The 22,742-nt window shown below is 39.5% G+C and overlaps 2 protein-coding genes across 5 annotated transcripts in view; one reads left to right on the forward strand and one right to left on the reverse strand.

Moving 5' to 3' along the window:
- The window catches only part of LOC124302116 (uncharacterized), a 93,247-nt gene extending 82,159 nt beyond the window's left edge, over positions 1 to 11,088 (reverse strand). The window contains exons 1-3 of one of the 2 annotated variants that reach the window (XM_046757917.1): positions 10,799 to 11,088; positions 9,733 to 9,900; positions 9,147 to 9,277 (exon numbers count right to left, since the gene is read on the reverse strand). In XM_046757917.1, coding sequence (XP_046613873.1) covers positions 9,147 to 9,277; positions 9,733 to 9,900; positions 10,799 to 10,942 — 443 coding nt within the window. In that variant the 5' untranslated portion in view covers positions 10,943 to 11,088. Of the gene's footprint in view, positions 1 to 9,146; positions 9,278 to 9,732; positions 9,901 to 10,288; positions 10,729 to 10,798 lie in introns of those variants that run through there. The other variant, XM_046757926.1, reaches the window with a different exon arrangement.
- Positions 11,089 to 11,640: 552 nt separating this feature from the next.
- On the forward strand, positions 11,641 to 22,741 carry LOC124301916 (kinesin-like protein KIF21A). 3 transcript variants are annotated; one of them, XR_006907586.1, is made up of 16 exons: positions 11,641 to 12,057; positions 13,687 to 14,071; positions 14,240 to 14,686; positions 14,869 to 15,181; positions 15,255 to 15,559; positions 15,647 to 15,893; positions 15,982 to 16,883; positions 16,995 to 17,347; positions 17,465 to 17,665; positions 18,835 to 18,960; positions 20,025 to 20,193; positions 20,311 to 20,416; positions 20,495 to 21,049; positions 21,122 to 21,392; positions 21,586 to 22,205; positions 22,346 to 22,741. XR_006907586.1 is itself a non-coding variant. In XM_046757509.1 (15 exons), the coding sequence occupies exons 1-15, from the start codon at positions 12,020 to 12,022 to the stop codon at positions 21,656 to 21,658; spliced, it is 4,491 nt and encodes a 1,496-aa protein (XP_046613465.1). In that variant the 5' UTR covers positions 11,641 to 12,019; the 3' UTR covers positions 21,659 to 22,741. The 3 variants fall into 3 exon arrangements, 2 of the variants coding, with proteins under 2 accessions (XP_046613465.1, XP_046613456.1); XM_046757509.1 differs by having other exon boundaries at positions 21,586 to 22,741; XM_046757500.1 differs by lacking the exon at positions 21,586 to 22,205 and having other exon boundaries at positions 11,642 to 12,057.
- The last annotated feature ends 1 nt before the right edge of the window (position 22,742 follows it).

A 22,742-nucleotide genomic window follows, 5' to 3' on the forward strand; every position in this document is an offset into this window, starting at 1 on the left:
TGTATGCGTAAACGAGCACGATTACACACACCGGTAATCTACCGACTCGGAAACGCCTCTTGCGATCGAGATTACAGCAGCTACACGATCGGCCTTAGGCCTTCACCTATTTTTAGCAGCGGTTTCGTTCGTTTCGAGGGCGGCCGTCGGAAAGGGCGGGGACTCAAGGTGTAGGTATTTATTTATCCATAAATCTGTTCGCCTTCGCGCCGGTAGCTCGACCGGATCAGCTTCGTCAGGCTCCGACGATACCTCGAGAAGCTGAGAGCGGCTGATCAACAAGAGTGTTTGGCTCCTCGCGACGGCGGGTTAACTTTTCCCAAATACACTCGAGGGCATAAATCCTACATACGAAGAAGATCACGCGTCGAATCGAATTTGCGAATCCACCATATCGCGATATAAAAAAACAGTTAATTGATCCCCCCCCCCCTCTCCACCAGCGGTTCTGTAATGAGCTCGATTCATCAGATTTCGCATTGAGATGCAGCAAAGGAGCAACAACAATCGAAGTTCGTCGGCAGCGGAGCGCCGTGTGAATTAAATATAAGTTGATAAAAATTCACGCTTTAGAGACCGAAGCAGCGTCGGTGCAAGTAGATATAAATTCTCTTTTCATGCACTGCACCGTTTGATTTACGACCGTACTGCTGCTGCGAACACACACACACACACAGAGCCCAGTGATGGCTTGTTTCTTCCTGCCGCGATATTTGGGAACAATGATCCTGCCTCCCCTTTTCATGTTCGCATCGCTATCCGTTTACGTATGATGAATTATCAATCCATTTATGCGTCTCGCACGAAGCTCGAGAATCCGATCGAAGCTTCCAGGTCCCAACGAGGTGACCTCTGATATGCATTCTCTTGGCTCTTGAGTCAGCGACGATTTTGCGTCGAGGTTGACGATGCCGCTGCTGCATCGCCTACCACTTCTGTCAACCGTCCAAATCTATAGTTAGCAGCTGCCAACCTGCTTATAAGACTTCATTCACAAATTACATTGCTTGATATAAACGAGTACTGCTGAGAATCATTTCTTGCGGTTCGATAGATTTGCGGTTCGAGAACGAGACACTCCCGCTACTTCAAAGAGAAGTAGAATTTAAATAGAATGGTGAAATACCCTCAGCGACGGATCATAGAGTGACAAGGCATGGCAGGTAACCCGCTGTACCTCTACTCCTCGAACTCCAAGGAGAGAGAGGATCCACCGTCGGATTTCAACGAGTGCTTTACGAACCCCGAGACAACGGCTGATCGTTGAACCGTTTCGCTAGAGTCAATTGATTAGCAGTAAATTTTTCCAAGCATATTCATCGACGGCAATTAAATGATTCGGCTGGGTGGTGACGTGGAGAATGTTATGGTGGCTTACGTCCGAGCTGTCGCGGGAAACACGTGAAACTAACTGTTCGGCATACCCGTAAATTTACCCAAGGTGAAAAGAGTCCCAATATTATGAATAAATCTGAGGGGCTATAACCATATCAAAGGTACACCATTACCTACCGAAAAGCGTACGGTGCAGGGGAGTGAAATGAAATCGGTAAATTTCGTTGACGTAGGGAGGAATCGCTGAGCGGTGGCCCGTCTAAATCGGAAGTATAACGGACGTTACTTGTAAGATGTAACTCGACGACGATTAAGAATTTCCGCACACGTGCAATGTATTTTATAGGCGTAAAGTAGCTTGGTTCGTAATAGAGGTAAGCTATGCTCATTTCTAGTACACGTGTACGTATATTTATACAAATATATGCAACACACATACGGTATACATAGTTTCCAAGAAATCTACATTTACAGATATTTCTGGCACGGATTCAACCACGTTGCCTGTAGGCTCGTTACATAAACACGTATTTTCACCGGGAAATATTATTTGTTGGATTTTCCCGACAAGATTACGGCCCATCGCTCTGCAACGCGAAATTTTCTTTATTATATATATTCCGAGAATCAGTATACCAGAATTTAACTGATATTATATGTATTTGTACGTAATTTTTATCGATCTACCGCGACGATGGTTGACAAAAGAGCGTTGAAAAGTGATAGAAGCCTGAGATCAACGGTCAGCGGAATATTTCGTACAAGAGTTTGAAACCTCGCCGTATCGACGCGTTCGTTTCGAGCGAGCCTCGTGAAAAATTATAAGAAAAAGACAGGGAGCTACGCGGGTAGGAAAAGCTCGATTGAAACGTCGGAGGAGTTTCTATTGTACATTTCCGGCGAGGTCCGGTCAGAAAAGCCGATAAACCATGGCGATCTGCGATCTGGTTTTTATAAGGATACAGGAAAAGATTGATGCGAGCTCTTTGTAAAGACTGTCAGTAATTTTTCTGGGCATCAATCGCAGGCTGGGAAAAGTTCGTGTATCGCAGTAGGTTATACCTATGATTCTAGCATACATAGGTAGGTATAAGCTTCGACACGAGACCGGCATCCGATGGGTACGGAAGCATCGGGGCGTAACTGATGCCAGTTTAATGTAGCTTCCACCTTGGGATTCATCCGTCAAACTTTGAAACGTGTCAGCGAATTCAGGCCATCGCGATAAATCTGGTGGGGAAGGATGGGGGGTTGAAGCTTCGCGGCAGCTCGAGCGCGATATTTACAATAGAAAATGAACTCGGTGTAAAAATGAACTCAAGTTTCTATCCTGTACGCGTACCTACATGTGCGTATTTCCGCTCTTCTTGCTAACATCAAATTAGACACCGTTCACCGCGTCTATCCAGTCCATGTCTCTTGCCTGACGGGGGCTGTCCGATGATCGATCGATCGATCGATCGATCGGAATTTAACCGATGTAGGCGTAAAGCGGCACTCGGAAGAAAAAAAATCACCGCACACGATATACGCGTTATATTACAGCTTTCCTTGGGTCTGGAAATGTCAGGCAAATACAGTCGAGAAAACGTTACGTCGCGATTCGTTCCAGTTTTATCATCCGAGGAGAGTAAATTGGCCAATTCTCTTTACGCCCGAACGAATAAAACTTGAAGCCATTGCCATCTCCGATTTTCCCTTGTGGATTTTTCTACCATAAATAGGGGATCGATAATTCTACGAAGCGATCGTATCCCTTGCAACAGCTGCTGATAAGGTGATAATCTACGACGGGTATCAAGGTAGGTGCAAGGAAAGGTTCGGTTACAACTACACCTAATACGGGCACCTTATATCACAGCTTGTACCTGCAGACCCGAGGCTTCGAAGATGGCAAATCGAGCCACGAAAGAAATTGGAAGAAATAATCAATCGGGTACTCGCTGTAGGATTCTATCATTCCACGACATGGCGCTGACTCAATTCTACGGTCTATCTGCAGGTTACACGGAGAGAGTAGAAGAGCAAATTTTGCTCAGAACTGCAGGAAACGAGGAGCAAGTCAGGTTTTTTTGATAAAATGCAAAATTTACTCTGGAGACAGTGAGAATCACAGTACGCAAAGTAAAATCTGCTATATTTGTATTAAAAAAAAAAAAAAAAAAAAAAAAAAAACGGTCGACATGGCAATCTTTGACCAAAAACCTTGATGCGTCCCTCTTTTCCTGCAATTTTGAGTAAAATCTGTTCATTTTCTTCTCACCGTGTAACGGTCACCCTATAACGAAAACAGCGAACGAACGCATAACGAGCAAGTGCACGAACTTGTTTCGCAAGTTGTGAAAGACTAATTGTAAGATTAGGTATGCCATTTTTACACAAAATCTTCTAACCGACACTTTCAAGTGAGATTTCTGCCGCTTGTACGTGTCGATTCGGTAAATATATATACACAAAGATGAACGTAAAAACGAAGCAAAGAGACGAAAGAAACTGAAGATAATTGAAAAGCCTGGTGATTTCTCGACGTAAAAAACTTGCTAATTCTTCGCTCAATTTGAGCTCGAGACTCGTCGGTGAGTCGTAGGTGCCTCGACCAACGTTCCGGTGCAAGATCGACAAAAGCCCGCAACGCGTAGGCCAAGATCGAGTCGGATGATGAAGCACGTGAGTGACGAATGGCTGCTTCGTGCTGAGATAACAATCACTTATTACATTACGTTCGCCTTACACAATGAGCTCGCTACACAATCGTCGCTGAAGTCAGAGACTCAGGTATAGGTACGAATTATACGATGCCTACCTACACGCTCTATCCACGTATATTGATAAATCGGATGTAAGCCGCGTTTGAAATCCATGCTCTTTACTCAAGTGCGCAACTGCGGTATTTGGGTTTGTGACAATTGAAGCAGGGCAAAAGGATGGGGTATTTTTTCGATAGAAAAATAATCATGCTTATTAAGTGGAAGATGAGATTATATATACCTGTACGGAGTAAAATTTAGTAATTTTGGAATTGTTGTGGGCACTATACACGAATATTGCACAGGTTAACAAAATAGTTTTTTTTTTTGTTTATATTTAAATAAATCAATTTTGATTCTACGCATCGAATAATAACCAAAATCTTCATTTCTTACTTATAAAGCTTGCTTTTGTTTTTTTTTTCTTATTAAAATCCGAAATACCGTTCTGGTTCTACGAAAGCAAGCTTTATCTAATAAAACTATTTTTTTGTTTATTAGCTACGTGGAAGAAATCAAAATTTGACATCTAGAACCCATTCTCAAAGTTCGTGTTGACCGGTGATTATTCGTGTAGGCTGCGATTCGATTATGCCTCGAAAAATGTTTCTACAAATTAAAAAGAAGGGAAAAATAACAAAACAAACATAGAACAAGCCGAGTTTTCGTAGATGCGATCGTATCGCGTTTTACACAATTTTCACCCCTCGTAAATCGACTTCACTTTGATATGAAATCGTGCAATAAATACCGCTGTGCAAATAACTGTGCGGATATCGGTAATAAAGCGTATAAAATTTCGCAATAGATATGTATATATATCAGACATGAAGAAATTGCGGGATTACCGTTTCTTGAGTGGCTCGTCTATGAGCAGGTTCGTACGTACCTACGTCAAGTACCTTCTTCTTACATCGGTAGAACGATGAAATTTTTTTACGCGCGACCAGATGTTTATCGGATTATAGTTTACGTCCGAATTCGTACAGCGTCTAATGTTGTGTCTGTGAATTTTCAACAACACGGGGCCCTGTTCACTGTGATCTGTTATTAGGTAACAATGATTTCTAGACGCCTCGTTATCTGAATGATTCAAATAATCTATCAGGGAGCGCCATCGCGGAGGACGAGGATAAAACGTCTGCAGCAGGTAGATCAACAAAATATACAATCACGTTTTCTTTCACATTTACAGCTTGAAGGCCGAAACTTGCGCGACGTACTTTTATAACTTACATTATTATAATTATTGAGGGGCCTTAATATCTACTCGCGTTATGTTCTCGGACAATTTATCGCCGATCTGAAAGTGCAATTTATCGTATCATGCGACTTTGACGAAATACCGAACGGAAAGACTCCGTGTGAATCAGCCGAAAGACAATCCATGGATTGTGAACTCGAGATCGAGTGTTATGGGTATAACGTATGGGTTATTAGTTAACAATACCAATACCCGCGATGAGAATCGTGAATCGATTACAGTTGCGAGTACAATTTAATGATAATACTGATCTCATACGCAAGTGAGAATAAATTCGTGTACGCATACATAGGCAGACGAATCTCAATCACAAAGCTCGGGATCTCGTATTCGTATACAGGAATGTAGCATGACTATAGCGATGTTGTTTTTACTCTCGACTACGCGGTTAGAGAGTACGATATTGCTTGCGAGCCTTTTTGCACACCTAGACCTAATCTCCTATGAAATTTTACTCGCTACACAGAAATGCGGAATAAATTTTGAACCGAGTATACGTATAAAGTACGTATAACGTATTTACCGCGGCACGTGTGTTTGGCGGATCGTTTCGAGTTTAAATTTGCTAAACATACACGGTGGGATTCACCGTGTGTCAATTTTATCATCCCGTCTCGTAACGTATAACATTATACCGGAAAGAGAATAGAATGACGTAAGAAATTAGGCAAATGTATTCTGTAACAGGCAGCACTGGTACATTACCTGACTTACGTGTATACACATTACACACACAACGCATGGCAGCGGTAACTCTTGATATACGCGCTTGTTTTCGCAAATAAGTTATATTTTTGGCTCGAGATTGATATAATAGGTATACATTAGGGTGGTTCTTATTTAGTGTGTTGTCGAATGTTTTCCGAACCGCCCCCCCCCCCCCCCCTCCCAAATCGAGTGGAAATAATTCAATAACAACTCCCTAATTTTCTCAGATTTTTATTTCAACTCTTTATGCTTGTCGCACGCGGCTTTCGTTTCGCCATAAGAGTAACGTGAGATTTCACAATCACTTTATACTTTATTTTTTTTCTCCGGCAATTTTCATGGGAAAAATCTGAAACAGACGAGGATTCATCAAGTACAATTAGCTCTTTTCGAGGATATATTTTTCTTTTTGATAGCTTCATTTGTCAATTATTTCCAATAGATTTCTGGTCAAAAATTCTGAAAATAACGTTTTAGATATAGTGAACCTGACGCGTGATTTTCAGAAAGAAAAAACGTTCTCGAAAAGAGCTAGTTATACTTTTGATAAATCCCCGTCTGATTCGGATTTGTCCCATGAAAATTATCGGATAAAAAATAAAAAAAAAATAAAGTGTAAAGTGATCGTGAAATCTCGTATTATTCTTACGGCGAAACGAAGACCTCGTGGGACAGCATAAAGACTTGAGATAAAACTCTAAAAAGAGAGGAAATTGTTATTGAATTACTTCGAGTCGATTCCGAGGGCGGCTAGAAAAAAAATTCGTCAACACCTTACATAAAAACCACCCTATTATGCATATGATATATAGCGATTCATTCGCCAAAGTTGAGGCAACTGGGAGGCATTGGACGCGATCGTGTACGATGCGTCTACATCCGCGCACATTACAGGAATACCTACATACCATACAACGCAACAGCGAAAGCGAACGAGCAAATATCATTCTCGCTGTATAAGCGCGCTTTTGGCTACCGAAACATGAACGGTTTGCCCCCGCTAATTGACGACACCGAATAATTTTCAAACCGATATCACGCAGGCGTGACAGATACACGCCAGATTATTCGCTATACGATCCGCAATATACGCGTTGAAGATATGTCGCAAAGTTGGAATGAGAGCGGTCTATGAAAAAACGGTGCGTCGATTATCGTACAATAAATATATACCTATAAATATACATATATCGCATGAATTACGTGTATGTAATTTATGTGTAACGAATATTTGCGTGTGTGCACGTTACAAGCTCGATTACGTCACACGTGTTTGCAAAACTTAATGCTGCGCTCTACGGCGGATAGTCAAGCAGCCGCTGCTAGGGAATTATTATCGCGCGATATAGTCAGAATAAAGGGGGGCGAAGCGCTGCGGATATATTGTTGAGCTAAAATTATTTGCCAGACGCAAAGGCGCTGATAAAGCGTCGCAGGTATAATGTAATTGTGTGTACTTATATCTCAGCAACAAAAATCGAAGGTCCCAATTCACCTGGTCGATTGTGAATTGTACTCGCTTTTCGCTGATTCTATAGATTGCAAAACGAACGATGCCTCTAAAAATATATGTATGTAATAACTGTAACGAGCGAACACTCGCGACTCACGCTTGACGATTATTATCAATTGGAATATACAGACGTTTGCACTCCAATTTTAAGTCGCACAGAGAATCGTTGACGGTTTCAACCATACGAGATCACAATAATTCTATGCAAATCAGCCCGCTGATTGCAGCCATCAGGATTACACATCGGTTCAGATGGGCATATTATCGCTATTATAGTACACGCGTGCGACTCGTCTGACGCAACGCGAATGGTTTCTCACAGCTAGCAGTCGGCCTGGCTAAACTCTTCGAGCTCAAAATACATGCGTGTATACATACATATTGTACGTAAAAAATGCATGCAATGTGTTTTTCATTCAAAAAGATACGCGCGAAGTTATAAGTTACATGCCCACAACCGATATTCAAATATGTTTACTAGTGTTGTGTAAAAATATGTTTACATGACCGCCTAAATTCAATATGATATTTACCCTGTAAGATCCCATTCTCGTGTGCACTCCTATATCATAATCGACGTGTAAAATCTCACAAAGGTTTACGAGGCGAGTGTAAAGGTGTAATAAATTGTTTTTTTTTCTTCTATTTTCTTTTTTTCTTTTTCGTTAGTTGCTTTTTCTTTTGTTCCACTTGCGACACTGCGGTGAATAAAGTTCTGCGACAGATAATTCATTGCTTTAGTTTATTGCACGGGCTGCGTAACGCGGGGATAAAACTTTAGGGCAAAGTGTTTAAAATCACGGAGATTGTTTGCCCGCAGGAATATTTTTCTTAATCAAAAACGGTGCCGTAATTCTGACTTGAGGTAAAATTTCTCAAGCGATAAAACACAAGGGAAATTGGCGAGTTTGTACGAGTTCTTTCAAGTTTCCGGAGGCGCTTGAAAAACCGAATTCTGGCGCCATCTAGCCACGCAATGATCGGACTCACCAGGTCGTTTACCCGCCTGTTTACAACTCCGCGACACACACGAGCCTGCCGCACACGTATTATATGTGATTACATAATCGTGCCAGAGAACACTAATCATTAGTTTCTTTGTCATTACTCGTTTCGCTGTACTTATGACATTAGAGAATGTAACTATTAATTAATTAAAGAACTCCGTACGCCGGACGTGTAATCTAATCTACACAAGCATAGCGTATCTTATATAGTTATATGCCATGCATACGTGCATGTGTATTGTAATATACCACCTAAATGAAATTAGTTCTTTGCCAAACGAGGCAGACCCCGGTTACTCCCCTGTCCTCGCCTTGCGCTGACACAGTTTCAAACATTCGACCATACATTACGTGACGATTATGTGTATGCGTTACGTTTTTACTACACTTCGTCTTTCCAGCCGTCAAGTTTCTGATTCTCAAAATCGTCGCATTCAACGCCTTTTTACACAGCGGTAGCTCCCGGAGATGAATAAAAACATGCGTAGATGATTAGAAGCAAACGGCTCGCAATTTTAGTGATAAAAAAAAAAAAAAAAAAATCAAAAGGCACAATGAAGAAAAAAACTTACCTATCTGGCGGCAACTTCACAAGGTCAAGGCGTTCGGGAGGCTGCATCGCTACCGGTATTTTATTCTTCTTGCCTCTGTTCTTGTTGGTTGTTTCGTTTTTGAAACCCCGCTGCGACTTCCACCTTGTCACCTTGTAATTGAAAGTAATCTTTTGTTTAGGATTAACTGCGACTATAATCGAATAAAAAATTCACCGATCGCTAAATTACACCCGCGACTCGTAAATCGAGCGTTGAATGCATTTATATCGCGGTGAACCTTTTATCCGATCAATTTTTTTTCTTGCTACTTTTCCTGTACGATTCTGAACATTCGGTCCTGAATTTCCGGAACTTTTTAGAATCTTGGGTAATCGTTGAACAATTGAGCATTTTATTGATTATATGAAAAGAAAAATGAATGTAACAATGCGTAAAATAAATAAAAATGCTTATTATGGAAACGATTATCCGAATAATAGTGATTTTTGGAAACATCTCAATTTTAGAATTTTTTTTTTCAAGGCGAAGATGGCCGAAGTATATTGGCATTTTGTAATTTGACAGGTTTCTACCTCGTTGGTTCACGTTACGTTATACTTATTACCGGGAGATTAGCCTTGGCCATGGAGATGGTCCGGGTGAAAATGGATCGTTGTCCCTGACTTAACGAAGCTGACGAAGTTCCGTCGCCCAGGCTTGACAAAAGCCTCTCACTGTCCGCAACTGCATCTGGTTCCAGATCTCGATTTTCATGAGTCAATTCCTCCGCATTCTGTGCAACAATCGAAATAAAACTCTTTCACTATCTGCAAAAAGTCGGGTAATTGCAACCTAACGAATCACGGATTAATTTGTTCAGTGAACGGTGCACGGGTGCTCGCCTCTGCATGTGGCCAATAACAATGTTGCGTCATCCCATCGACACACCTTGACCTCAATTGAAGTCACGGTTATTTAATACGACGCTTTTCATTTTTGCCCACGTGAAAAACAAACAAGAACGAATAAGTAGTCGAGGTGTACAGAGACGGTCCTAGGTGAGCGTCTGCGTATCAGGTTAAAGTCAGTTGGAACAGGCTCTATGCTACCAATACCGCAGACCGAATTGTATGCCGATTTCTGACTACCCAACATATTGGTTTATGAAATCAGATTCTTACCTCAGCACTAATGAGATCGGAAAAATGCGACAGAAGATACCACACTGAACCGGAAAGTCGCATTCGTACTTGATGTACCTTCGAATTTTTATGAATCTTGAGATGCTCATTTTTTTCTGACCTCGATTCTCAATTGGCCGGGAATACGAAAACTACCCACACGATAACGTAGAAAATATCAAGTCGGTAAATTTGATTCAGTCGGGCGCTGGTTTTCAGTTGGTACACATTACCGACTGTGTACAAGGTACTTTGCGATATACTTACCGTCCACAATATCTGACCCACGAGCTAGAGATCTAATTGCTGGTATTTAATCACTAGCGACACAAATGCCAGATCGACCCGTGACAACTACGACGCGGCGAATTCTGAGCGGGAAAATATCTGTTCAAAATAAACTCCGTCGCCGGTTCACGCTATTTTTTTTCACGCAGATACATAGCAAATTTGAGACACTAATCATTCATAAGTGTAAAAAACCTTTTTGTAAACTTTTTAGGAACTTACAGATAACTGACGACTGTCTGTCTCAAACGATGACCCTGTAAAAGTAGGAACTGATATCAAAGGGTCCACATCGACCGTCGAGGAACATGGGACTGAACAAGGCTTCGTTTCTGAAGGCGTTGATTGTGCTTTGCACACGGTCATCCTGCCGCAGGCCCACGGATCGACCGGTACCGGATTCGGCGTTTCGTCGCAGGACCAATTTTCGCCGATCGTTCGCACACTTTCACCAGGATCATGTTTCAGATATATCCGCTAGGATAAACACACTAGATGTTTGCATAATAAACTTAGAGATGAAAGAAAACGTGAAAAACGTTGTGTGCGTAGGTTAATCTAAACTGGGAAAAGTAAATATGTTTAGTAGGCTTGTTTACGTTGAACAACCTCATCCACGCGAGGTATGAACAGTGCACGACAAAGGCGTAGGACTTCTTCTCTAGATATCTAGCATACAACACATTCATCGCTCGGCAAATAAGCTCTTCTCGAATCGAGTTCACGATAAAGTCTTGTTCCGCATCGTCAAGAATTTCACGCCACTTGAACGAAGGAATGTCAGACGGGTGACGGGCTACACCCGACGGACTCCTAGAGTCCTTATCCTTTTCTGGCAGCTCTAAATCACTGACGATACTTTTACCCGAACTTCTGCGATTTGAGTTGACCGATTTGCGTCGCAACTTATTCATGATTCTAGCGTAACGTGTATCTATGATGAAAAAATTTCAAAACTGAAACTGACTTGAAACTAGCAACGGATCGCGCGGATAGTTCAGAGCCGAATTAGCGTTACGTTATTTTGCGGTTAGATGGCGCAGGATGCACCTGATTCAAGATGTCTGTCTTAAACTCTTATCGAAAGACAGTAGACTGTCGTCACTGTAGAAACAGTAAAATCAGTTGAGCCGTCGTAGTGGCACACGATGCGCGGTAACATTTTGTTCAAGCTATGAAGAGGGTATTAAACAACCATAAGGGCTGATCAATTTCCCAAGGCCGGCCGTATGATACGCCGATACCGGTCTTTAAATTATAAATCCCACAAATTGTTGGATTACTTCTTTTTTGCTATTCTTCGCCTTATGCGGATAGCGCCAAGCAGCCACAATACGTACAGGGATCCGACTTCTACCTCAATTACGTAGAAAAGTGCAGTTGTTTCGAGGTTTAACCGCTGCAGTCAGTGGTTGCACATTGTACAACAATCGCGCTTCTAAAATGATGGCTGATGATTCGAGTGTACGAGTGGCAGTCAGGTATGTGATTAATTATTACGTGTACATAAAAGTCTTGATTTGTTTTCATAACAGAATGCCAATTAGTCGATTTTTTTTTGTCGTAGTTCTGTCTTCTGAGCGCATAAATGTAGATAGCTTTCCGAGCTGCGTGGGGGGTCCAAGAAACGTAATCCTCTATAAGGAAATTTGTCATTCTTAGGATACCTAATTCGTTGCGAAATTTTATTTTTTCTGTACATACATATTCATGAGATGACCTCAATTCTTATATTAGTTTGGATCTCATGCTTCAGAAATGATTGTTCAATATTGAATCTGTTACGGCAATCCAAAGAATTGTCACTTCCAATGCAATAGATGAAAGTTTTCGCACTTTTCACATAGAATGAACGTCGTCTTTTGCATGCTAAAACTACCTCATCAACATTTAGGATCCAAAAAATTACTCTGCTCAATCAAAACACTTCTCGTCCATTTTTGCAAATTGAGTTCATAATTTGTACACCTATGTACCTGTTTTATTTAAAATTCAATATCAGTACCTATTCCATACAATAAAGTGGGAAGATTCTCTGATTACTATTCAAGGACAGAATATTTTGTAAACGCAACGCCCAGGTTGGCTAGAAACAACACACTTTAGACCAAACATTACACTGAAAAACTTCACATTATCTTAGAGTTCATACCATCTAATTGCTTTCAAGAACGTGCTCCTTGTACAGTTTACTTGAAGCTACATGTAACACAGAGTATATTTGAACCATAATTCTATCCTTGTATGTTGACATATGAATGATAATGTTTGCACAGTTTTAAAAAAAAAATATTTTAATCAGCCACTTATGAATTTTAATTTACACTGGTCCACTCAAATTCATTGTCAAACATAGTTCCTTGCTTATAAAAGGCATTAACTCCAGGTAGTGATAGTGTTTACTATCACTTCTGTCATCGACTAATTATATAATCGTTTTATTTCATCATCACTTTTTTTTACTAAGTCTGTGGTACGTTGTTATTAGTAGGATGATCTCTCCTTTTAAGACACAGATGTGTAGGCCCTGTCTCTCCGTCATGCATAATAAATGCTTGATTCAAGAATGAATAAACCCAATCTTCTGCCCCTCCACCTCCCTCCCCGCCCCTTTCTTACACGTATATTGATGTATTAATCTCCTGCTTCTCTGTTACTCCATATGCAATTCACTTTCATTGATGATATGAAGCAACGAGCATGTCTGAATACAATAAGACATTGAACGTAATAACAGAAAACTTAAATTAATGTATTCCAAAGGTTGCTACAAATATAATCAAATGGAAAAAACACCTGGAAATTTCACTGAAAGCTAGATATTTGACTTTGATTCAAATATCAACTATGCTAATAAACAAAATATGCTTATAAGCTCTATAAGCATAATACAACATAGTGCCTAGTGTCCAGCTTTATGTTTAGAGACGTGTCACAGCAAAAACTGCGATGTTACTTTTAAATAATCCCAGGCAGTGTCCCACTTTTAATCGTAATATACATATATATATGTAACAAATTGGGAAATGTTCTTGAAGCTTTAATGTTGCACTTTGCATTAGGATATATAAATTTCTACACATTGACAATATTGTACAATGATTTTTCAGGATACGGCCTCAGGTTGCTCGTGAGGTTATAGACATGTGCAGAGTATGTACACAGGTACCGCCAGGAGAGCCACAGGTCTTCCTTGGGCCAGACAAAGCCTTCACATACGATCATGTTTTCGATACTGGCGTTGGACAAAATACCATATATGAGGCTTGTGTTGCACGTCTGGTGGACGGTGCTCTAGATGGCTACAATGCTACTGTTCTTGCTTATGGTCAAACTGGCTCTGGAAAAACTTACACCATGGGAACAGGTTTCGATGTCGAAGTAGATGATAGCGTGATCGGCATAATTCCTAGAGCCATTACACACTTATACAATGGGATATTAGAAAAACAAGAGCGTGCCAGAGAACGCGGACAAATGCCACCAGAGTTCAAGGTGAAGTTTTCAAAAATTTTGATTAACTACAAAGATTTATTGATTTCACATTAAAACGAAGACCTAATGATGATTGAATATAATTCACACATCTTTGAGCTACATAGAGAACTTGAAATTACCACTGAAGCATGATTTTACGTTGAGTGAAAATACTTTTTGCTACAGGTGACTGCACAATTTCTCGAATTATACAACGAAGAACTCAAAGACTTGTTAGAGCCAGGTGGTCCAAGGGGAGGAGCTCGTATTCACGAAGACACGACAGGAAGTATTCATTTGACGGGTGTAGAGCCAAGGATTGTGACTAGTCCCGAAGATGCTTTGGAGTGTTTGCGACTTGGAGCTCTCTCTCGAACAACTGGCTCAACACAAATGAATACACAGTCCTCAAGGTCGCATGCAATATTTACACTGCATGTCAAACAGCAACGTTGTGTCAAAGTTGAAGACCCTGATGCCGACGTTGACACTAGCGGCACCGAACCTGCTAGTGAGTTTGAAACTCTAACTGCTAAGTTTCATTTTGTTGACTTGGCAGGGTCAGAAAGACTTAAACGAACTGGAGCTACCGGAGAAAGAGCTAAAGAAGGAATATCTATCAATTGCGGTTTGGTAAGTATCTACTTTAAGGTATATAGTGTTAAAGAATAAGGCTAATCAACTGATATCGGAGGTTATCTCAAAGAATTTTAGAAATGTAAAACCATTTGATTAGAACGCAAACAGAGATTTTTAATTTTGGCTTGGTTGTCAATAGAATAGTCTTTGATAGATATCTTTTGCTTTAATGGTAGTTGGCACTTGGTAATGTAATATCAGCCCTTGGAGACACAACGAAAAAAGCCCTCCATGTACCTTATCGAGATTCCAAGCTAACAAGGCTACTGCAGGACTCGTTGGGAGGAAATAGTCAAACAGTTATGATAGCATGTGTCTCGCCAAGTGACCGTGATTTCATGGAAACACTGAGTACCTTGAAATACGCTAATAGAGCAAGAAACATAAAGAACAAGGTGACAATAAATCAAGACAAGAGTTCGCGAACAATTGCTTCTCTTCGCAGAGAAATACAGCAGCTACAACTTGAATTAATGGAGTACAGGCAGGGTGAGTTGAGTGCTGCTGATTCAATTAGATGTTCACATCTAATCGTTTAATGAAACTAATGAATTTCTTGAAGGCAAGAGAGTGGTCGGTGAAGATGGTGTGAACGATGCATGGCACGAGAATCAAATGCTGAACAGTGAATTGACCAGTCTTCGTACTAGAGTCAAAGCTCTTTCTGAAACTGTGGAAGCTCTTACAGCCAAGAACGCTCTTCTATTAGCAGAAAAAGCAGCAGGTCATTGGCTGGCATCTGGAGGAAGTGGCAGCGATGATGTTACCAGCTTAGTGCAAGGCTACTTACAAGAAATTGAAGAACTGCGTGCTCGATTACTCGAAGCAGAAGCGATGTATCAGCAGTTGAAAAAGCGACAAGTTCAAGTAAATTACTTATAAAGTTATGGTAATTGATCCCTTTTTTGTTTTCCAATGATTGATTTATGTGTGTTTATTTCCTACGTTTAACAGGTTAATGCAGCTAATCTGTATGGTGAACCGTCCTATGTATTTCATAACGACTCTTCTTCTGTCCTGGCAGAAGCTAAGAAAGAACTTCAGAAAGAAATTAACACATTGGCAGCATTAAAAGAACAGCATACACCTAATTCTAACACTTCTGCAAAAGTAGAAGGAGAAGATGGAGAGCAGGAGGAAAATGATAATGTTCACGAATTCATGAGCGAAGATGAATCTGAGGACGATGCAGATCGTAAAGGTAAATTTGAATTTGTTTTATTTATCTTGATATATGTATGCAAGGTATTTACCTACGGCGTTTTTAATTTTTATTTTATTCTCCGTAGAAGAAGATGAAGAGGAAGAAGCTATGGGGCGAGAGTTAGAAGCTCTGACGTCGGACATAGATGTTAAGCAGCGTTTAATTCAAGAATTGGAATTGTCACAAAGAAGGCTGCTAACAATGAAACAACATTACGAAGACAAATTGACTCAATTGCAAGCACGTATTAAAAATACTACTGAAGAGCGCGATAAAGTACTATCATCCTTACAGCAACACCCTGCTCCTCCAACTGAGAAAGTTAAAAAATTACGAGATGAGTACGAGCGAAAATTATCGTCAATGCAAAAAGAGATGCGATTACTTCAGTCTGCCAAAAAAGAACATGCGCGATTATTGCGCAGTCAATCTCAAAGTGAGAATAGGCTTAGAGGATTGAGAAATGAGTTGGCAGAGATGAAGAGAGCAAAAGTTAAGCTACTGAACAAGATGAGAGAAGAGGCCCAGAGGCATAAAGAGAATGAATTGAGACGCAATAGAGAGATAGCTCAACTGCGTAAAGAAAGTCGTAAAAATGCGAATATGATTAGGAATTTAGAGGCGGATAAAAAAATGAAGGAAGTGGTACTACGAAGAAAGCAGGAAGAGGTAACGGCACTCAGGAAACGGGATAGAGGTTTGAGTCAGAAGGCAGCTGGTAGGACAGTACTAAAAGAAAAGAGTCCAAAGGCCCTTAAACAAAGATGGCAAACGTTTGAAAGAACTATTACAAAGCAGGCATTGGCAAAACAGGCTGCAGCTGAAACTGAAAGAGAAATGGAAAGGCTTTTACAGGAGCGAGAAGAGTTGGGAAGAGATTTAGAAAGACTTCAAAAACGAAGAGCTGTTACTTCTGCTGCAAATGGTGACACTGCTGACATAGACGAAGAAATTGATAATGTTAAGAGTAAAATAAGCTACCTACAGGTAAGTCTAGCAATTCATGCAATAACCAGCATTAATAATATCTACTTATTTTAGTGTAAAGTTTATTCATAGTAAACGTAATTATTAAATATAAACAAAATTTTATTACAGGATAGTATAGCTGACTGTCAACGTGATATGGTGGAAATGGGTGAAGTAGAAGGCGAGAGTGAGCCAGGCGCTGAGGTTCTGCTTGCCACAATCAAGTCGGTTGACGAAGCACGCTATTTATTAGAAAGAATGCTCGCATTTACTGTAGAACAAAGTTGTATGGCAGCACAGAGGCAATCAGAAGTTCGTGACATGGAAACTAGATTGAACCAAGTTTCGCAGGAAAGCGATGTGCAACATCAGCTACTTGAACATGTGCTGAGAGATCGAGATTTACTTTCACTCACCAACAACCATCAAAATAATTCTTCTATCTATAGCCCTAATAGTTCAAGAAGTTCTTCGCCAGACAAGTAAGTTTCGTACACGATTTGAGGTAAATCTATGAAATGAAACAACACTATTTTAGCGCACTTGAACATTTATTATTCCTTGCGGTCCTGATTACGTCCACATAACTGTTTTTCCAGCAATGACAGCTACAACCAAGTAATTTCTGGAACTGATGATAAACAACAGAAAAGCAACAAAGTTCGACGGAGGACCACACAGCCACAGGAGCTACTTTACGGTGTTGCAGTTGGTTCAGATACAATAAAAGCAGATGAAGATCAAAATCAAAATCACAACCATCCACTCACAAGGGTTCCCAGCGCTCCTGGCAGTCTGAAGTAAGTATGTCAAATCAGAATTGGACCAAAGCTTCACATACATTGCGAATCTTGAATAGTATATATTTCAAATTTACTAGAGGTTTTATTGAATATGATGATTATTTAAGGGACAACACCACTGTGACCCCCTGTTTTTGTTGCCGTTTTTCAAGAATTTTTTTTTGTGGGAAAAAAAAGATATTTCCAAATTTTTTTTTTGTTTTGTTCGTTGTTTATTAAAGATACATAACAAATTTTTTTAAAATTTTCACGCCCCATGGTGGCGCTGGGGAAGCTCCCGCGTCAGGTGCCGTTGCTTCTGCAGTGATTCGCGGCACGCAGCAGAACTGTCTTCAAAGTCGATCTGAAAAAAAATACCGAGTGTTTTCGTTAATAATATGATATTTTGAAGAGAAGTACATAGGGATTTGAAAAAATATTGATTTTTAAAAAATTGGGACGCTTTTGAAATTTAAAGTCGATTTTCGAGCAAAATTTCTCGTCGAAAAAAGCCTATAATTTATTTATCTATTGAGATATCGAAAAAATCCTATGTACTTCTTTAGATAATCTAGTTTTATTGATGCAGTCCAAATTTGAAGTCGATCGGATAAGAATTGCTCGAGTTCTACTGCGTGCCGCACTCAAAAAAGTGGTTTTGAGAAAAACGCGTTCAAAGTTTGAAGTTCGTTTTTATGCGATAAATTGAAAAAAAAAAATTTCTTACCTAGTCAGCGATTCCGGCACCATATAGCTGGCCTTCAAAAAGCAAATCACGGTCTCCAGCAACTTTTCTCGAACTTGTAGAGGCTCTCCTTGCCTCTTTTGCAGCATCCGTGAGCGAGAGCTCCGCCTGCTCGATCGTCACGGAGCGCTGCACCGCTCCACAAAATATTCAATATCTCCGAAAATAATTATTTTTTCGACCTGCAACCAACGGCATTCGATTCCTAAATGTATTCTAGATTTTCCTAGATGGTTTTCAAAAAATCGATTTTTTGAAGCTGTCACAGTGGTGTTGTCCCTTAATGACATCATTGAGAAAATAACTTATTCATAATTAGCTTTGGTACACTCGACATATGAATCAGTACTTACTCCTCATTAGCATGTCAACTAATACTTGATTTATTTTACAACGATTTGTGTCATTGATTAAATTTTCCATACTGTAATGATTAATTTAGGGGTTTGGTACTGACTAGAAGTCAATACGGAGTGGGAGTGGTTGTTGGCTCACCAACGCTTACTCGTCGTGATAGTACCTCACCAAGGCCTCTGCGACGACCCCTCCATCCTGGAGGAGGCTCCATGTGAGTGACAATGGTTCAACACGTCTTTACCCTTGCACTCCTTGTATATCTCTGTTTCAATGCCTTGTACAATGCACTGATTTCTACTGTGTTTCCTTCAGATGAGCAATAAGTACGAATTATAGCGCGCTACAAAATAGAGTAACATTCAAAAGTAAATATATTTATTCCCTATATATTACATACGAACATAATGTATTGATAGAAATGCCTATCTATGGATAAATTATCTTTTTTGTATAAAGTATTGATTAATTTTTTATGCAATCATCTGATATTCGATATAAATTTCTAACATAACAATAAATACATGCATAAACTCTTGACATGCTAAACAAACGTGTACCACTCAACTACCTAGTCACATACACGGACAAATATCTTTTGATGAGAATCACATTTGTTGCCAAACCTTGATGTTAATATTGTAGCTGCTAAAAGAACAACTAACATATACTAACGATCTTCTCATATCAAGTAAGTATAGGACAGTAGATTGCTTGTTTATATCTAATTAATCCCCTTTAGTGATGTGAATTAATGTTTTACATAAAATTGGGAAATAAACATTTCTAATATTTGTAGATGATTTTTTTTTTCTGCAGCATAAATAAATTCCAAAACGTATTACATTTGTCACAATAAACCATTCCCAATGATCATACAACAATAAACTCTTCAACGTCTAACACACTTCTACCAAGAAACACATCAACAATTATACAAAAAAGTATTGTAGATTTATAATGAAAATGAACCATTATCTAATTTAAATTTATCACAAGTTAAGCCAACAGTTGATCAAACTATAACATTGCCATAAGATTCGTGTACATCTGTAAGTCGAGTTGTACACTGTACTTGTGATAAAATTAATTTTTATCGTCTATCTCTGCAGTTGGCAAAAAGACAATGTGCAATTCTCCTAAAAGGAATTCGTCCGTGCTTTAAAATCAATCGTTCGCACTTGCATGTGTAGTAGCCCCGACCTAGCAAAGCATGGTAATCAGCCTGGGATGCATCTAATCTGACTAACGCGTTAACATAACAAACAACCTAACCAGGGAACAGGTAGGACTGACGGATGTATCATCACCACCTGGTTCGCCAACTGCTTATCGTCGATTCAATAGTAGAGAAGAAAATGTATTTTCAAGGCTGACTGCCAGTAGGCAGCCATTGCCTTCTGACCCTCAACCTACTAGAGGAGTCATCTCCCAATATCAAGGAAAGGTAAGTATACTTCAAGCCGTCTTGATTGAGAAAAGGATGATTTATGTGAAGTGCGAAAATACATTTACATTAGTTCAAGAATTGGATTCTATAATACAGACTTCTGTTATTTTACAGGCACAGCCCAGAGCAATTTTGCAATGTAGTCATATAGCAGAAGGACATAGCAAGGCTGTTCTTACTATTTGTGCTACTAATGATCGTCTTTTCAGTGGTTCCAAAGGTACAATACTGAAAATCTGTAAAGTGAATTGAAGTAAAATCATCTGCAAAGTTAATTTGACATAATTTTCATGTGCAGATCGTACAGTGAAAGTTTGGGACCTGGAAACTGGGCTGGAAAGTCTCACACTGAGTGGTCATCCCAATAATGTTGTAGCAGTAAAATATTCTGTTGAACACCGCCTGCTTTTTAGTATATCAGCAGCATATGTAAAAGTTTGGGATTTACGAGCTGGAAACTCTTGTGTCAAAACGCTCTTTTCATCTGGTCAAGCTCAGAGCGGCCCTCTGGCTCTATCAACACCATCTAGAACTCTTCAACTTCCTGTTGGAGAGACAACAATAAATGACGTGGCTCTAAGTCTTGACGAAAAAGAACTTTATACGGCAACTAGTGACAAAGTTAGAATATGGGACTTGCGCAAGTTAACTTACAGTGGAAGACTGAGTACAGCTCACACTGCTGCAGTAATGTGTTTGGCAGTTGCTTCTGATGGCAGAGTAATTACTGGTAGCAAAGACCACCTTATAGCTCTTGTAGAGCCAAATACTTCTGGACTATCTGTTAGTCTGGCACCGCCTCATTACGATGGTGTACAATGCCTAGCTACATATGGCTCAACGTTATTCTCTGGTATGTAATTGTTAGCGGAGCTTATTGTATGTGTATAAAATTCGAATGATTTACATTAACTGCATTTCGTAGGATCCCGAGACATGTGTATTAAAAGATGGGATTTAGAAAAGATGGAATTAGTTCAATCACTCAACAATGCTCACAAAGATTGGGTTCTTGGATTATGTACAGTGAACCATGGTTCGGTTCTAATTTCTGGCTGTCGCGGTGGTTTATTGAGAGCATGGTCAGTTCCTCGCGATCAATCCGGAGAATGCAGCCTTTTGGGAGAGGTTCGGGCACATAGTTCTGCAATTAATGCAGTTGTCACGAATCAACAACACATATTCACAGCTAGCAAGTGAGTTTCGTATTGTACTTGACATTTTCTAGGGGGTTTAGTCCAAAGGCCACTTTGTGATATATGCGTGCTTACAACAAAATTGACACAATTAACACAATCAACACAATTCTGAAAAGTTTGGACCCAACTCCATGAGAATAGTGTACTTAGTTAAGAATTAAATTAACATGATGGGGGATATTGATTACAGCTCTGGAGAAGTTAAGCTGTGGCGAATACCTGATGCCTCGCTTATTATGTCTGTGTCCACAGTATCGCTTTAACTTATTTTATTCATTTGTATTTATTTTGTATTTTTTTACAGCTCATTTGGTTTTATTTTATAATAATCCGCATGTACTTTGCTTTTCGCATCACTATCATCTTAAATCAATGGAAAGGACAATATATTTTTTATTATATTTGTAAGCAATAAACGTATCCACCAATTCAACTTTGATGCAGTAATTGCAATTTTAAAGTTGTTGCATCCATCTGATCATGGCTCTTGAAGCTCGGTCGACTGTACAATTCAACTGTGTCCAAGTGAATATGTATATATATATATATAGAGATGTATTTGTTGGATACTGGTCAACTTCTGGTTGGATTCCTATTTATATAACTCTTGCTTAACCAAATACAAGATGTGCAGTGCACATTTGGACTTAGTTTCACTTTAGTTTATTTATCTCCAAGTAGTGACATATTATTAACATATTACAGCAAATTTGATTGTCACATGAATCATCAGTGATTACATACAGTTCTTAACACATTGAAAACTGCTACTCCATCCATTGAGAAATTCTTAAAGTGCTTACAGAAATCGTAAAAATAATTTATTTAATTCTGATTTGTGTGATTCACCATTATAATTGCTAAATTTCCTTGTTATATTGCATCTGTGTTGTTTACTTTGATGTTTAATGCTTTGCATGGCTACCAAAAACGCAACTACGAACGTGAAGTGATGGCTCCTTGAAATTATGGCACTACTACAAGAGAGATCAACGACAACGAAGTAACTCCTTGAGGCGCTGAAGTGATGCTGCGCTTCAATTGTAAATTATTAGCAAATTTATTTTATATTCTGTTGATAAAACGCCGAAATTAAATTTAACTCAATGTAACATACATTATACATTTCCTTACGTTCCTTATCATTTGTGGAACATAATCTAAATGTACTATGAAACCTACCACCAGTATTTTCTTATTGAATACGTATTCAACACTAGTTTAGATGGCTTGTTGAACCGAAATTATACACTAATATGTAATTTCCATGAAAGGAGAATTAGAAAATCTCGTTATCTATTAAGCCTAATGCTACTCAGTATGGAATAAAGTTATACAAACATAGTG

Source organism: Neodiprion virginianus, chromosome 1 (assembly GCF_021901495.1).
Source record: "Neodiprion virginianus isolate iyNeoVirg1 chromosome 1, iyNeoVirg1.1, whole genome shotgun sequence".
Classification (NCBI taxonomy): Eukaryota; Metazoa; Arthropoda; class Insecta; order Hymenoptera; family Diprionidae; genus Neodiprion; species Neodiprion virginianus.

Bases quoted from the DNA above. Each gene is read 5' to 3' on its own strand.
- LOC124301916 (XM_046757509.1), top strand. From the start codon at position 12,020: ATGATGGCTGATGATTCGAGTGTACGAGTGGCAGTCAG. The intron at 15,894-15,981 runs GTAAATTTGAAT...TATTCTCCGTAG, and splicing joins GGACGATGCAGATCGTAAAG to AAGAAGATGAAGAGGAAGAA. The intron at 17,666-18,834 runs GTAAGTATGTCA...TGATTAATTTAG, and splicing joins AGCGCTCCTGGCAGTCTGAA to GGGTTTGGTACTGACTAGAA.